We start from the raw sequence: 14,182 nt of genomic DNA, 5'->3' as shown, positions 1-14,182 counted from the left end.
GTCTGATTCAGTATAAGGCAGCTTCATGTGTTCATGTGACTCTGGGCTTCACACTACACTTGTTGCCAGCAGGACTATTAAATGCCACAGCCTTTACCAGTTCTCAGGCGGGTATCAAACGCACCTGACTAGGTTAGGTATGACATTGCGTACATCTGACAGGCACCAACCTTAAGAAATGCCATTGTGCTGTTTTAACAGTTTTTAAATAATTGCAATTCTTATATAGTGCTTCTAATAAATTATATAGTTTCATTATTTGTATATTTTTTCATCCCACCCAATCTTGGGTACCCAACTTCTGTTTTCCAGGTTGGGGTCTATTCCCCTCTTTTTTCTTCTACTAGGTTAGATATGACCTCAGTGCCCATCCTTAGTACTCTTACAGGTTCTATTGACCAGGCGCACAAGTGGTTCAGGAACGGGGTCAGGGTCTAATCCCCAAGGGTGATTCAGGGGACCACCTAATCCAATTTTATTCCAGACTTCCTCCAAGAAGCTCCGCATACAGGGTTCACTTCCCCATTTGATCCTTCCAACAGCCCTTCAAGGAAGGTTCAGCTAAGAGGGCTACCAGAAAAGAAGCATAGAAATATCTTTAAAGCAATCAGTAAAGCAGAGAGAGTGACTGGCACAAGGTAACCCGGGGAGTTTCATGACCAAGTGGGGATCTGAACGCAGATTTCCCCAGTCCTAGTATGAGGCTCTAACCACTAGGCATCACCATGCAACACTAGCCCTTCTAGAACATACATCACAACAGAAAGTCCATAGGGACTTTACCCTATGGATTAGGGGCGTCCCATCATGGCAGGAGTCCGCAGTTCCAGATTCTTTCTCCAAAGCTCTCTGCACCCACCAGATTTCACTAAAGAACACATGAACACATGAAGCTGCCTTATACTGAATCAGACCCTTGGTCCATCCAAGTCAGTATTGTCTACTCAGACTGGCAGCAGCTCTCCAGGGTCTCAGGCTGAGGTCTTTCCCATCACCTATTTGCCCGGTCCCTTTAACTGGAGACGCTGGGGATTGAACCTGGGACCTTCTGCATGCCAAGCAGATGCTCTGCCACTGAGCCACAGCCTCTCCCCTGAGGTTGAGAGAGCCAGAGAGAGAACCCAGTTTTAAATCTGGCTTTTCTTTGAACTCCAGAGTAACCAGGCCTGCCTGACCCACAGGACTTCCTGATACGATTCCTACCCTACCTTCTCTGCAAAACTCCTTCCTAAGGGGTGGGGGGAGGGAAACATCAAAGGGTCAAATGCCCTCAGAGTCAAGGTGGGTCGAGAAAACGTGGGACAAACCAAGGGGGTCCCAGAGCATCTCTGGACCATTTAATCCTTCCAGTGCCTCAATGCCCGTCTCATGCTGCCGATCCTCTTTCTGCCCTTGAGCCTTGTGCAAGTAGAGGTTTCCTTTAAGCAGGTATTGCATCTGCATTATTAGCCTCCCACATCTGGGCTTACACGCACACACACACAATGCACCAGCTCTCTTCTGCAAAAGGAGAAAATGGGCAAGGGGGGGTAACCACCCCCCAACCGAGGCAAACTTCCAGGGACTTCCTTCCTCTAAGACATGGAAGAAAATAAGACTGGGCACCCATGCGATCTTTTATAGACCTCTGGGGGGTCCTGCGACCACCCCCTCCTGGAAAACCCTCTCCGGATACGCTTACAAGGAAAGGCCTTTAGATGCATGTGCCCTAGAGATGCCGCCCCCACCCCAAAAGCAAAAAGGAGTCAGAACACCAGACCTGTCAACTTGTAATGATTTGCATTTGGTGAGCTAATCCATTGCAACAGGATCAGCCGGCCAGGAAGGAATTTTAACTCTTCGCCTGCAACAAGGTTGCTATTGTTGCCCCGATTCTCTCCCCTCCCAACTCTCCACCCCCCAAGAAAACCAGTAATATGTGTGCATATACATATATGATTCATTCTGCATACAAAGAAAGCAGCCGGCCTCCTTCCCTCCCCGCATTTTGCCCCCCACCCCATCTGCCTTCTCATATATCCCCCCAACATGCAAACAGAGAATCCAGCTTCGGCGTGCAAATTGAGATCAGAGAATCTGAACACAAGGACCAGCGGCGGAGGTGAGTCGGGCAGGCAGAAAACCAAAAGGGAAAGCGGGGGGGGGGGTTGACGCGAAGGAAAGGAGGGGGGCGGCAAGCAGACGGAGGGGGGGGTGCGCTACCATTTTGATGCCGGGGTCTCCGGTCCGACGAGCCCCGCTGCGCTTCTCCTTGCAGGGGGGTTGTGATCTCCATGAAAAGGTCGGGACGCGCCGGGTTTCGCTCTCTTCTCCCCCCCCTTATTTTTGCATGCCCCCCCTTATTTTTGCATGCCCCCCCCCGACCCCCTCTCCCCTTGCACCGGGTTCGGCTGCAAGCGGGCCTTGCAGGGCCTTCCTCCGCCCCCCCCTTCGCCGGGTGCCCCCCCTCGCCCCGCGAAGCCCCCCCCCTTTTGCAAGCGGGAGGGCGAGAGGCGGCCGGCAGCACCCAGGCCCAGCTGAGCGGAGCCTCTGCTGCGCCTGCGTCGGGGGCCGTTAAAGAGACAGGGCGCCTCTGGCGTGTCGGTCCCCCCCCCACCGCCGCCCCCACAGCTGCAACCGGGGCAGAGGGGCTTGCCCGACCCGGGAGCGGTGCAGTTTGGCCGGCTGGGGAGGGAGGGCGCTGGAGAGAGGGCGCGGGGTGGAACCTCCCTGGCCAGGGGCAGTGTATCTGCTTTGCGCCTGCAGGCGCCTAAAGAAAGCTTTTGCTGTGGGGTCCGATTGGGTCTTGTAAGGACAGTGCCGCTGGACTCCAGACGTAGGGATGCCAACCTCCAGGTACTGGGGGAGAAATGGACACCGCTGTGCTAATATCGGGAGGATGAGGAACTCCGTACAGGAGCGAAGTGTATACAAAGTGCAAAAAAACTTTGTAAGCTACCCAAATGACATGACAATAAAGCTACACACACTATGTACACTACTAAGCTGAAACACACAAGCTAAGACAAACAACGTGACTGTACAAGGTGGAAACAAGTGTCAAAATGACGCTTTGCGCGGCAGGGCGTCTATAGAAAGCTTTTGCTGTGGGGTCCGATTGGGTCTTTTAAGGACAGGGCCACTGCACTCGAGACGTAGGGTTGCCAACCTCCAGGTACCAGCTGGAGGTCTCCTGCTATTACAACTGATCCCCAGCCGATAGAGAAAAAGAAGAAGAGTTGGTTTTTATATGCCGGCTTTCTCTACTGCTTAAGGGAGAATCGAACCGGCTTACAATCACCTTCCCTTCCCCTCCCCACAACAGACACCTGGTGAGGTAGGTGCGGCTGAGAGAGCTCTAAGAGAGCTGTGACTAGCCCAAGGTCACCCAGATGACTTCATGTGGAGGAGTGGGGAAACCGACCCGGTTCACCACATCCGAGTCCGCTGCTCATGTGGAGGAGTAGGGAATCAAACCCAGTTCTCCAGATCAGAGTCCACCGCTCCAAACCACCGCTCTTAACCACTGCACCTGCAGGCGTCTAAAGAAAGCTTTTGCTGGGGTCCGACTGGGTCTTACAAGGAAAGTGCCACTGCACTCCAGACATAGGGATGCCAACCTCCAGGTACTAGCTGGAGATCTCCATCCTGAAGTCCATCCCCTCCTCAAACCCCGCCCTCCTTAGGCTCCACCCCAAAAACCTCCTGCCAGTGGTGAAGAGGGACCTGGCAACCCCATCCTTACGTGAAGCTGCCTTATACTGAATCTGATCCTTGGTCAGTATTGACTTCTCTGGCTGGCAGGGGCTCTCCAGGGTCTCAGGCTGAGGCCTTGCATATCACCTAGAAGCTGTCCCTTTCAGCTGGAAATGCCGGGGACTGAAACTGGGACGGCCTGCATGCCAAGGAGATGCTCTACCACTGAGCCCTGGCCCCTCCCCAACATGCACATGACGCTGCCTCATACTGAGTCAGGCCCTTGGTCCATTAAGGCCAGCATTAGCGACTCAGACTGGCAGCAGCTCTCCAGGGTCTCAGGCAGAAGTCTTTCAAATTGCTTCCTACTTGATCCTTTTAACAGGAGATGCTGGAGATTGAACCTGGGACCTCATGGGCTATAAGGGTCGGTACTTGGGGAGGGGCTGTGGCTCAGTGGTAGAGCCTCTGCTTGGCATGCAGAAGGTCCCAGGTTCACTCCCCGGCACCTTCAGTTAAAGGGACTAGACAAGTAGGTGATGTGAAAGACCTCTGCCTGAGATCCTGGAGAGCTGCTGCCGGTCAGAGTAGACAATACTGACTTTGATGGACCAAGGGTCTGATTCGGTAGAAGGCAGCTTCATGTGTACTTGGAATGGAGACCACCTAGGAAGACTCTGCAGAGAAAGGCAATGGCCAACCACCTCTGCTTCTCACTGGCCTTGAAGGCCGCCTTGCTGGGGTCACCATAAATCTTGGATGGGAGACCACCAAGGAAGGCTCTGCAGTGGAAGGCAATGGCAAACCACCTCTGCTTCTCACTGGCCTTGGAAGCTCCTTTCTGGGATCGCCGTAAATCAGCTGCAACTCGACAGCGCTTTACACACACAGAAATGACCTTCAAAACGTCCTGTCCTTAACAGCCTTGCTCAGGTCTTGCAAACGGAGGGCCGTGGCTTCCTTGATGGAGTCAATCCATCTCATGTAGGGTCTTCCTACCACTTCCAACTTTTCCTTGCATTACTGGGAAAAAACAATGAGTCTGGTCTTCTCATTTTACCATTTCTCTTTCCATTCTATTTGTGCTACTACTGGATGCAAAATACATTGTGCGTCCCCCCCCCCAAAAAAAAATAAAGAAACCTTTTTGAAGGCGGGGGCACGGCCTGTCTTGCCCTGTATTCCACCAGCTATAGCCTGAAGCTCTAGGCAGGAAGGAGTTAAGAACGTACACCCATTTTTTGATCAAGTTTCATAACTCACCCCCCTGGGAAACAGAATACATGAAGCATTCGCTTCGGGCCTGCCCTAGGAACAGAGCGGAGTCCCAGATCTCACTAAATGCGGATGAGATTGTCATGCGGCTCAGCGATTAACATTAACAACATAACACGGCTTCTTCAATCCACGCTTTGAATATATCATTTGCTTGTGGCGGTTTAGGGACTCGCTTTGAGGACAAATCAAGAATACCAAGAAGCACTCTTTGGTTCCCAGCGCGGCACTATGGCAGTCGGCAAGAACAAGCGAGCGCCTCACGAAAGGAAGCAAGAAAGGCGCTAAGAGAAAAAGTGGTCGACCCCTTTTCAAAGAAGGACTGGTATGATGCCCAGGCACCAGCAATGTTCAATATTCGAAACATTGGCAAGACACTGGTCACCAGGACACAGAGATCAAAAATTGCCTCTGATGGACTTAAGGGCCGTGTATTTGGTCAAAGCGGCGATAGATATAATCAGGAATAGAAAATCTTATTTAAATTGTACCTATTGTAGTTTATGGGTATAATTTTGTAAAGAATACATAGATATAGTCAATAGTTAAGGATCACAGTAGATTAGTTAAGAAAAGAAATTAGTCATCAAGCATGAATAGCTTTTTTTATGGAATAATAGTCAAATTCTGAATTATTGTAGATTGTGGGGTCAAGTTAGATGATCGACTTAGCTTGGTCCCGGGCAAAGTATAAACGTATATTTTTTCCCTTTTGTTTTCCCCCCCTTTCTTTCTTCTGTATCCCCTATTAAAATGAATAAACGTTTATTTTAAAAAAAGAATACTGAGAAGCTTGCCATATGTGTGAAGTACGCTCTAGCGCACTGATTTTAGGCACCTCATCATCTGATCCACCAGGCTGCGTTTAAATGGGTATAATGAGTTATTTATTGGTGGTGGAAAATGCCACCCAGTCGCAGCTGACTTATGGCAACCTCGTAAGGTTGGGTACCCAAAGGTTGGGTGGGAAAAGACTCAATTATGTGTAGAAATATATTTATTTTAAGGCACTGAGATCTATATTAAAACATTAAAATTAGATTAAAAGTGCAAATGGCAACTAATACAGGTTGATAAACTAAAACACAATCTAAATGTGTTTCGGCCCCCTGGCCTTAATCAGTGGCCTAATAACATCACTTATAATGCACACCAATAGATAATACAACATGTATAACAGTATTATAGCAGAATAATAACCACTCAGGTATGTATGTAGGGATATATTCCAATTTGATTCTGGGCCCAGTATATTCTATACAATTTATAAGATTAAAGTTCCCATTGTCGTGGGATACTTTCTGCTTTTTCTTTTCTGGGCTGTGTTAGCCTTCCATACAAGGTGTGCATACCAGTATCAACCAGATATACCGTCACAGCTGACTTATGGCAACCCCGTAAGGTTTTCAAAGCAAAGAGACGTTCAGAGGGGGTTTGACAGTGCCTGCTTTTGCGTAGCAACCCTGGACTTCCTTGGAGGTCTCCCATCCAAGTACTAACCAGGGCTGACCCTGCTTAGCTTCTGAGGTCTGAGATTGGGCTAGCCATGGCCTGGACTTCCTTGGTCAGGGGTCCCCAACCTTTTTGAGACTGCAGGCACATCTAGAATTCTGGCATGGCACGGCGGGCACAGCAACAAAACGGCTGCTACAGGAGGTGGAGCCAGCCACAAAATGATTGCCACAGCTTCACTTTAGTAGCACACTGCAGATTCTTGTGCCGTGGTGGCAAGCTGCTGCCAAACCAACCTGAAAAAACCCTGCATAGCCAATGAAAGTTCCAATAGTCATTCAGAAGTAGAGTTGCCAGGTCCCTCTTTGCCGCCAGCGGGAGGTTTTTGGGACAGAGCCTGAGGAGGGTGGGCTGTGGGTAGGGGAGGGACTTCAATGCCATAGAGTCCAATTGCCAAAGCGGCCCTTTTCTCCAGGTGAACTGATCTCTGTCAGCTGGAGATCAGTTGTAATAGTAGATCTCCAGCTAGTACCAGGAGGTTAAGCAAAGCAAGAGTAGGCACTTATGGCACCAAAAGCACTACAAAAGAATGCTGAACAACATGTTTGTAATGACAAATTAAACAAACAATACAACCAAGAACAGAAGGAAATTCCTGTTACATGTGTAGAAAAGTCACCACGTTCCTGCAGTGTAGACAGGTAAGTGAAGTGACTAAATATCAAAGTTCTGGAATGCCATGAGTAGAGAGAAAATAGGCTTCCGGTAATGAGTCCTGTTTCGCTGGTGCTTTGTCAATTCAGGCAATCCTGTGACGTTCCGTCAAGGTTCCACGGAACATATGTTCCGGACAAGAAGGCCTATAGCCTGACAGTACTAACGGATGGCGAATCTGCGTCATCTGATTCGCCATCCGTTAGTACTGTCAGGCTATAGGCCTTCTTGTCCGGAACATATGTTCCGTGGAACCTTGACGGAACGTCACAGGATTGCCTGAATTGAGAAAGCACCAGCGAAACAGGACTCATTACCGGAAGCCTATTTTCTCTCTACTCATGGCATTCCAGGACTTTGATATTTAGTCACTTCACTTACCTGTCTACACTGCAGGAACGTGGTGACTTTTCTACACGTGTAACAGGAATTTCCTTCTGTTCTTGGTTGTATTGTTTGTTTAATTTGTCATTACAAACATGTTGTTCAGCATTCTTTTGTAGTGCTTTTGGTGCCATAAGTGCCTACTCTTGCTTTGCTTAAGTACCAGGAGGTGGCAACCCTAATCAGAAGCCTTCTGGGCAAAAGTTGAACCTGGCCCCTCCCACTTCCTAAAACACTTGGTGGGCGCCGTGGTGCCCGGTTGGTGACAGCTGTTCTTGGTGGTCTCCCATCTAAATACTAACCAGGGCTGACCCTGCTTAGCTTCCAGGATGAGAAGACATAGAGCAAGCCATTGCCTGCCTCTGCATAGTAACTCTGGTATTCCTTGGTGGTCTCCCATCCAAGTACTAACCAGGGCTGACCCTGCTTACCTTCCAAGATCTGATGAGATCCATCTAAGCCTGGGCCATCCAGCACGATGTAGTTGTTTGGAGAGGTGGACTCTGACCTGGAGAACAGGGTTTGATTCCCCACTCCTCCACATGAGCGGTGGAGGCTAATCTGGTGAACTGGATTGGTTTCCTCACTCCTCCACATGAAGCCAGCTGGGTGACCTTGGGCTAGTCACAGCTCTCTTTGAGCTCTCTCAGCCACACCTACCTCACAGGGTGTCTGTTGTGGGGAGGGGGAGGGAAGGGGATTGTAAGCCGGTTTGATTCTTCCTTAAGTGGTAGAGAAAGTCAGCATATAAAAAACCAACTCTTCTTCTTCTGACAGTGTGCTGAGTGCAGCCACAAAATGGCTGCTGCAGGAGGCGGAGCCAGCCACAAAATGGCTGCTGCAACTAACCTTCAGTCACACAGCGAAGATCCTCACTCTGTGGTGGCAGCTGCCAAAGCAACATTTTAAAAAATCTGCACAGATTTTTTAATCTCCAATGGCCAATCAGAAACCTGGCTCACAAAGCCCCCACCTGGCCCCACCCACTTTCTAAAAACACTTGGTGGACACCATGTTGGAGACACCTGTGCTAGTCTATAAAAGACTTGTTTTTAAAAATGCATGAGCACTAGGGTTGCCAGGTCCCTCTTCGCCACTGGTGGGAGGTTTTTGGGGCGGGGTCTGAGGAGGGACTTCAATGCCATAGAGTCCAATTGCCAAAGCGGCCATTTCCTCCAGGTGAACTGATCTTATCGGCTGGAGATCAGTTGTAATAGCGGGAGATCTCCAGTTAGTACCTGGGAGGCTGACAAGCCTAATTATATTGCATAATATAGTATTATATCATATCTTATATTGTAAGCCGCCTTGAGTTCCTCAAGGGGAAAAGTTGTAATAGCCTCACCCAATCACCTCAAAAACAGTACTAAATTTTCTTACAGCTGCAGACAAAGGGCACAAGCTGCTTTTCCTGTAAAAGACAACACTTGATATTTGAAAATGATTTGGGTCCTATTTCAGGAATTAAAAAATGGGCAACGCTACTGCATTTCAAGGAATTCTAGGCCAACTACTGTGGAGTCACGAAATGGGCCCCGTTCCAAATCAGGACAGTAAATTATTTTTGTATCTGTCCACACTCATTAAAAGGAAATCGCTTACTTCCAAGTGCAGATTTGCAAAGATGCAAATATTCTTCTGCAGACCTCATCTTCCTGAGCAAGGTTTGTTCATGTCACAGTGATTCTCCCCCAGGCCGCGGCTGGGATCCAAAGAGCTGTAGGGTCGCTCTGTTGAGGCAAGAGACCTTCTGAACCCTGGGCTTCCAAAAGAAAACCCTTACACTATCACAGAGCCACCCCACAACACAGAAGAACATAAGAACATAGGAAAAGCCATGCTGGATCAGACCAAGGTCCATCAAGTCCAGCAGTCTGTTCACACAGTTGCCAACCAGGTGCCTCGAGGAAGCCCCCAAACAAGACAACTGCAGCAGCATTGTCCTACCTGTGTTCCACAGCACCTGATATAATAGGCATGCTTCTCTGATCCTGGAGAGAATAGGTGTGCATCATGACTAGTACCCATTTTGACTAGTAACCATGAATACCCCTCTCCTCCATGAACATGTCCACTCCCCTCTTCAAGCCTTCCAAGTTGGCAGCCATCACCCCATCCTGGGGCAGGGAGTTCCAACCATTCAACTCTGCGTTGTGTGAAGAAATACTTCATCAGTTTTGAATCTCTCACCTTCCAGCTTCAGCAGATGACCCCACGGTTCTGGTATTATGAGAGAGGGAGAGAAGCAAACAGCTAGCGAATAGCTCCATCAAGTCCTTGACAAAATTGTGTGTGCTGGCACGCACAGCACTCACAAATCAGATTTAGGGGCTTTATTCTCAATAATCCTAGTAATGGCATCGTCTCACATACACGGTCTTGCAAAAAAACCAAAATGATTTTCCTGTTCTAGTTGAGACTCTAGTTAAAAGCACCTATTCAAATCCCCAGCCTTGCCTGTGTGCGTTCAACTTTTTACTAGCTGAAGAAACACCATTATATTAAAGAGGCAGAATCTCACGGGAATTCCTACCGGTCTCACGGGAATTCCTACCGACGCAAGACGTGCAATAAATTGAACACAGACAAGAATTTATGGCAGTTTAAACATACTCATTGCTTACGAAGTAATGCTTCCCCCCCACCCCAAGGCTGAATTGCCCTTGAAAGAGGTTCTGCTGAAACTTAGGATAAAGTGCCCAATGGAGCCTGTCTACGGCCACTAGTCACAGTCTTCGATTACTCCAGTTGTCAGGCCAAAACTCCAAGCATGATAGACTTAAACCTCATGCATGAGGAATAAACAGAGGAGCAAAGATGTCTTCGTTTTAGTCCCCTTAGGTGTTTTTTTTTTTTAAGTTAACACCTCATGACCAATATCCAGTACTTAAATGATTTGTATTTTAATTGTAATAAGGGGGGGGAGAGATCACATTTTTTAAAATGTACAACTTTTGGTGTTTCACAAAGTATCAGTTAACACCTTAGAAATGTGTACAGCATCTCAAAATCATAGAAAGTTAACAAACGCAGGATAGCCGCTACAGTTACAACTGGCATGTCTCCAGCTACCAAATGCAGGCTATAAGAGAACGACGGCTGCTCAAAAAACAAAAAAACAAAACAAAACCCTTCTCCCCAATTAATCAGTACGAAAAGTCTGTATTTCCTGAAATTATGAATTAGAGCACTGGGGGGGGGGATTCAGTGCCCCCAACTTGAAAATGAGTTTTCTAAACCAATTTACAGACAGTCTGCTACGAGGGCAGACTCTCTTTTTGGTACAGAATACTGAGAACGAACTCCCCTGTCTTCTTTCAAAGCTACTGTATATAATCTGACAATACTAGCCCATTTCTATCAGACAGCAACCTTAAACCAGAGGATGGTAGGAGAAACCCAACGGCAACCCTCCTGTTCAAGTTGCGCTCATTTTAGTGAGTTTCGCGTATAAGGCCCCTGCTGAAACGATACCCCATAACGTCGACGCCGGTGGGAGCCGACCATGAGACCAACCTGGTCAAAGTCTTTGTTTTTCTAAACAAAGGTAGACGGTTACAACTATGTTACCCCTCTACTGATACCGAACTGAAACGGAACAGTTTGGTATCGCTTTTGGAGTATTAATAAGCAGTGAAGTCTCAGCACGTATACGTTTTAATTTGTTCAAGTAACAGTCGCGAGCCGAGCCCCTGAACTGAAGAGGGCATTTTGCATCGTATGAGAAAGCTCGCCCTGCCATTGCGTTTGCAGTGAAAAGGTCCAGTAGGAAGAAGATGGGCGGGGCCAACACAGAGAGCCCGCCTTAATTCACAGGAGAAAGCCGGGGATCGGCTTATGCCGTGGATGTCCAGGACACTGCAGGACTGAGGCGTCGACCCTCGAGAGAGGCTTTTTAAATTAACTACACAGAAAGTAGCATTGAATAACAATAATATTATTCACAGTTCTGTAGTTGCCGGCATGTTTCTGAGAACAGGCTGCACACCACCCGGCCTCTCAAATCACAATACCAGCTGATCCACGCACAATGCGGCCTCCTGGCCCGGAAGTCCAACTCCAGGAAGAGAATGCAGCATAAGAAAGGAAACTGTGCTCGAAGTTAAGGCCGGACGTCACCAGGCATCCTTCGTTTCTACTCAGAGCATGGAGTGGGGAAGTTCTTTCCACAATAGTGATGTAAAAAAAAAAAAAAACTCAATACAATCCACATGTTTTTTTTTAAGAGTCCACCTTCAGCTGTATCGGCTGCTTTCACTGGGGCTTCGGTAGTTAGAGTAGCTGCGATCACTTTCGCTGTCAGAACCGTAAGACCTACAAGAAAAAAAGAAGCCAAGATAAATATAAAAATGTACGTTGCTTGGGTCTTGTTTTTGCCTCTCAGGCACAGAATGTGCATCAAGCCCCATTTGTTGTGAAAGAGCACAGAGAAGCACATAAAATCTCTTTTGCGATACCTGATATAAAATTATTCAGACAAACGTTTTGCGACAAGTACTAGTGCTTGCAGAAATGTAGCATTTTAAACCCCGGGACTGCCGAAAGCTCAACAGAATCAAAGAGCCAGGTCAGGGCTGTTTTCCCACTGATTCACACCTTTTGCAGTGTTTAAACCTGCCAATCGGACTTGCTGGGAGACCGACTGCGCCTCAATCCATGGGTCTTAAAAGAGCTCGCAATGGAAACAGAAAGGGGACTGGGGGGGGGGGGACGGGACGGAAAAGGGTACTGATTTAAAACAAGAGATCAGTTTTCCAAAATACACAATAAGCAGAATAATCAGCTCCTGCTTATCCAGCAAGGTGGGGAAGTTGGAATCCGGGCATCATCAGGTGATCTGACACAAAGGAGACCACGCACACAGCCCTGCCCTTCAAACCACAAGTTTGTCCCAAAGCTTATCACATGAACACACGAAGCTGCCCTACACTGAATCAGACCCTTGGTCCATCAAAGTCAGTATTGTCTACTCAGACTGGCAACAGCTCTCCAGGGTCTCAGGTAGAGGTCTTTCACATCACCTACTTTCCTGGTCCCTTTAACTGGAGATGCCAGGGATTGAACCTGGGACAGTCTGCATGCCAAGCAGGTGCTCTACCACTGAGCCACAGCCCCTCGCAGGGTTGTTGTGCAGATAAAAAGTGGGGAGGACCCCCAAAGCTGCCCTGAGCTCCTTGAGCACCCATTGAGCTTTAAAGAAAGTGGGCGGAGCCACTGTTAGGCAGGGCTTGTTTCTGGCTGCCCTCATTCAAACGAAAGGGTTTGCAGCCGCAGCTACAGGACGAGTAAGAGGCCTGTTAAGCACCCAGGTTTTCCTTAGTCAGGGTTTGGTTCCTTTTCCCCTTCAGGGCTGACCAAACATTGCCGTTTCATTTGCAAATTAGAGAATTTCTAGTCTTAGAGCCCGGGGGGGGGGGGACAACACTGAGCTGTTGCATGATGGGAGATGAGCATTCAGGAGTAGAAGCCCACCCCCTACTTCTCTAAGCATGCTATCCTTCTAGTGGCTGGACCAGGCTTCCACCCAAAGTACAGACGATACTAACCTTGACAGAAACTTGGCCAGCCTTCGAGTAAGGCAGCTTCATGAACGCACGTGAAGCTGCCTTATACTGAATCAGACCATCAAGGTCCATCAAAGTCAATATTGTCCACTCAGACCAGCAGCGGCTCTCCAGGGTCTCAGGCAGGGGTCTTCCACATCACCTGCTTGCCTAGTCCCTTTAATTGGAGACGCCGGGGACTGAACCTGAGATCTTCATCTGGGTCAACAGTAAGACCTCTAAAATGTGGCAGCAGATCTAATGATGCCCTTCAAGGCTGACTGTCATGAGGAACATACCTGGACCGTCTATCATAGCTGCGAGATCGGTGATAACTGTTGCTCCTCTTGCTTCTACTTCGACTCCGACTCCTGCTGTAGTAACTGTCATAGGTGTAAGACCTGCTTCTATGGGTAAAAATAAATAAATGGAAGAGCGGATTATTTGGTTTAACAATGAATTCTTCCTCTTAAACAAACTCTTACAGCTAAAAAACATTTAATTGAAAAGTCAGCATTTTGGGAGTCATAAATCTATTAAGCGATCCCTTTCTTTGAGGCCACAAAATGTTACAGACACAGTTTAAGTCACGAGCTTGATATTTCATTAGCCATTAATACAGATGATGAGGGAAAATTTGCTTACTTCTTAAATGTGTGTTGCAATATGGATGTTTTATGATTAAGGATAAGGGGAAACATGATAGAGGTGTATAAAATTATGCATGGTATGGAGAGAGTGGGCAGAGAGAAGCTTTTCTCCTTCTCTCACAATACCAGAAAGCGGGGTCATCTGCTGAAACTGGAGGGTGACAGATTCAAAACAGATAAAAGGAAGCATTTCTTCACACAACACATAGTTAAACTGTGGAACTCCCTGCCCCAGGATGTGGTGATGGCTGCCAACTTTAAGAGGGGAGTGGACATGTTCATGGAGGAGAGGGCTATCCATGGCTACTAGTCAAAATGAATACTAGTCATGATGCATACCTATTCTCTCCAGGATCAGAGGAGCATGCCTATTCTATTAGGTGCTGTGGAACACAGGCAGGATAAGGCTGCTGAAGTCGTCTTGTTTGTGGGCTTCCTAGAGGCACCTGGTGGGCCACTGTGTGAACAGACTGCTGGACGTGATGGACC

At 48.0% G+C, this 14,182-nt stretch overlaps 2 protein-coding genes across 4 annotated transcripts in view; both read right to left on the bottom strand.

The window, feature by feature from the left end:
• ZBTB47 (zinc finger and BTB domain containing 47) overlaps positions 1 to 2,302 on the bottom strand; it is a 31,518-nt gene extending 29,216 nt beyond the window's left edge. The window contains exon 1 of the mRNA XM_056857208.1: positions 2,203 to 2,302. Within this exon, the coding sequence (XP_056713186.1) occupies positions 2,203 to 2,205 (3 nt within the window). The 5' untranslated portion in view covers positions 2,206 to 2,302. The remainder of the gene's footprint in view (positions 1 to 2,202) is intronic.
• Positions 2,303 to 11,731: 9,429 nt separating this feature from the next.
• Positions 11,732 to 14,182, bottom strand: part of NKTR (natural killer cell triggering receptor) — a 37,286-nt gene continuing 34,835 nt past the window's right edge. For 2 of the 3 annotated variants that reach the window (XM_056857207.1, XM_056857205.1), the window contains exons 15-16: positions 13,342 to 13,447; positions 11,732 to 11,822 (exon numbers count right to left, since the gene is read on the bottom strand). In XM_056857207.1, the coding sequence (XP_056713185.1) occupies positions 11,736 to 11,822; positions 13,342 to 13,447 (193 nt within the window). In that variant the 3' untranslated portion in view covers positions 11,732 to 11,735. The remainder of the gene's footprint in view (positions 11,823 to 13,341; positions 13,448 to 14,182) is intronic. The other variant, XM_056857206.1, reaches the window with a different exon arrangement.

This window comes from Euleptes europaea, chromosome 11, assembly GCF_029931775.1.
Source record: "Euleptes europaea isolate rEulEur1 chromosome 11, rEulEur1.hap1, whole genome shotgun sequence".
NCBI lineage: Eukaryota > Metazoa > Chordata > Lepidosauria > Squamata > Sphaerodactylidae > Euleptes > Euleptes europaea.
This window is presented reverse-complemented; position numbering and strand designations above follow the sequence as displayed.